Source organism: Suncus etruscus, chromosome 15 (assembly GCF_024139225.1).
Source record: "Suncus etruscus isolate mSunEtr1 chromosome 15, mSunEtr1.pri.cur, whole genome shotgun sequence".
In the NCBI taxonomy this organism is placed as follows: Eukaryota; Metazoa; Chordata; class Mammalia; order Eulipotyphla; family Soricidae; genus Suncus; species Suncus etruscus.
In genome coordinates, this window is record NC_064862.1 from 52,541,740 (window position 1) to 52,543,178 (window position 1,439).

At 45.7% G+C, this 1,439-nt stretch overlaps 1 protein-coding gene across 1 annotated transcript; it reads right to left on the reverse strand.

Moving 5' to 3' along the window:
• Positions 1–286: 286 nt before the first annotated feature.
• Positions 287–665, reverse strand: LOC126030977 (60S ribosomal protein L36a-like). The gene is given in 2 exon segments (XM_049789250.1): positions 287–529; positions 531–665. Coding segments are annotated over 2 exon segments (318 nt in total). The 5' UTR covers positions 641–665; the 3' UTR covers positions 287–321.
• Between the last annotated feature and the right edge of the window lie 774 nt (positions 666–1,439).

The following is a 1,439-nucleotide window of genomic DNA, read 5'->3' on the forward strand; positions in this document are numbered from 1 at the left end:
TGCCCACTCTGGGTCTGAGGCCTTAAGAGATGATACACTTTTTCAAAGATTTGGAAAGAGACTCTAGTGGCTGAGGCCCTGCACTCAGCTCACCTAAATTTGATCTTTGACATCACACACGATCTCATGATCTCCTAAACCCTGCCAAGAGTGATCCCTGAGCACAGAACCAAGAGTAAACCCTGAGCACTGCCAAGTGTGATGCAAAGCAAAACTGAGCTCAGAGAATTTAATTCTTTTTTTTTTATTCACTCAATTAAACTTTATTCATGATACATTGCCCTCAAATACCAACTCTTGATTTGTCTTCATAAAAGATGTTTAAAACTGGATCACTTGTCCCTTTCTCTTTTTATCTCCCCCCAGTTCAAAATGCTTGCATCTCTTAATGGCCAGCATTCTCTTAGATCTGCAGTTGGGCTCAACACACTCAAGCCTCAACACAATCTTCTTTGTAGTTTTTGCCTTTTTCCGGAAAATTGGCTTAGTTTGCCCTCCATAGCCACTCTGTTTCCGATCATAACGGCGCTCCCTGGGCATACAGAGAATCCTTGCCTTTCTTGTACTGTGTGACTTTGTGGGGCTGATGCTTCCCACATTTCTTACAAAATGTCCGGCGGGTTTTCGGGACGTTCACCATGCTTGCGAGCGCAGAAGCCGCGAGGAAAGGACGAGAATTTAATTCTTTGCTTGGTGCTGGGTGTCTGGCCCAGGGCCTCATCAACTATGAGAAACGGGCTCTACCACTGAGCTACATTCTTGACCCAAAGGTCATCTATTTTCATTTCTTCTTTTTTTCTTTTCAATGTGCCAATGTATCCAACTGCGGATCTCACACATGCAGTGCAAGCACTCAAATCTGAGTGACACCCACAGCTCTAGGTCATAGGTTTGTAATACTGAAACATTGGAACTGGCAGAGTACAAGTTTGTATGTATGAAATTTGGGCTCAATCTCTGCACTGTAAAAACACACACATGGGGCCGGGAAGGTGGCGCTAGAGGTAAGGTGTCTGCCTTGCAAGCGCTAGCGTAGGACGGAGGTTCGATCCCCTGGCGTCCCATATGGTCCCCCCAAGCCAGGGGCAATTTCTGAGCGCATAGCCAGGAGTAACCCCTGAGCGTCAAACGGGTGTGGCCCAAAAACCAAAACACACACACACACACACACACACACACACACACAGAGTAAACATTTGGCCCAGACTTGAACTAGAACCCCAGGATGAGGTTGATTCTGAACCTCCTTTCAGAAGGGGAACCAGACTTCTTTGGAATTCTCAGTATTCATCATGTTCTTGAGGGGGATGTTCCCTGGGTCAGATGAGAAGACTAAAGGGGTGTCCAGAATATAAGGTATCTGAGGAAGCATCCTTTTTTTTTTTTTTTTTTTTTTTTTGGTTTTTGGTTTTTGGGTCACACCCGGCAGCACTCAGGGG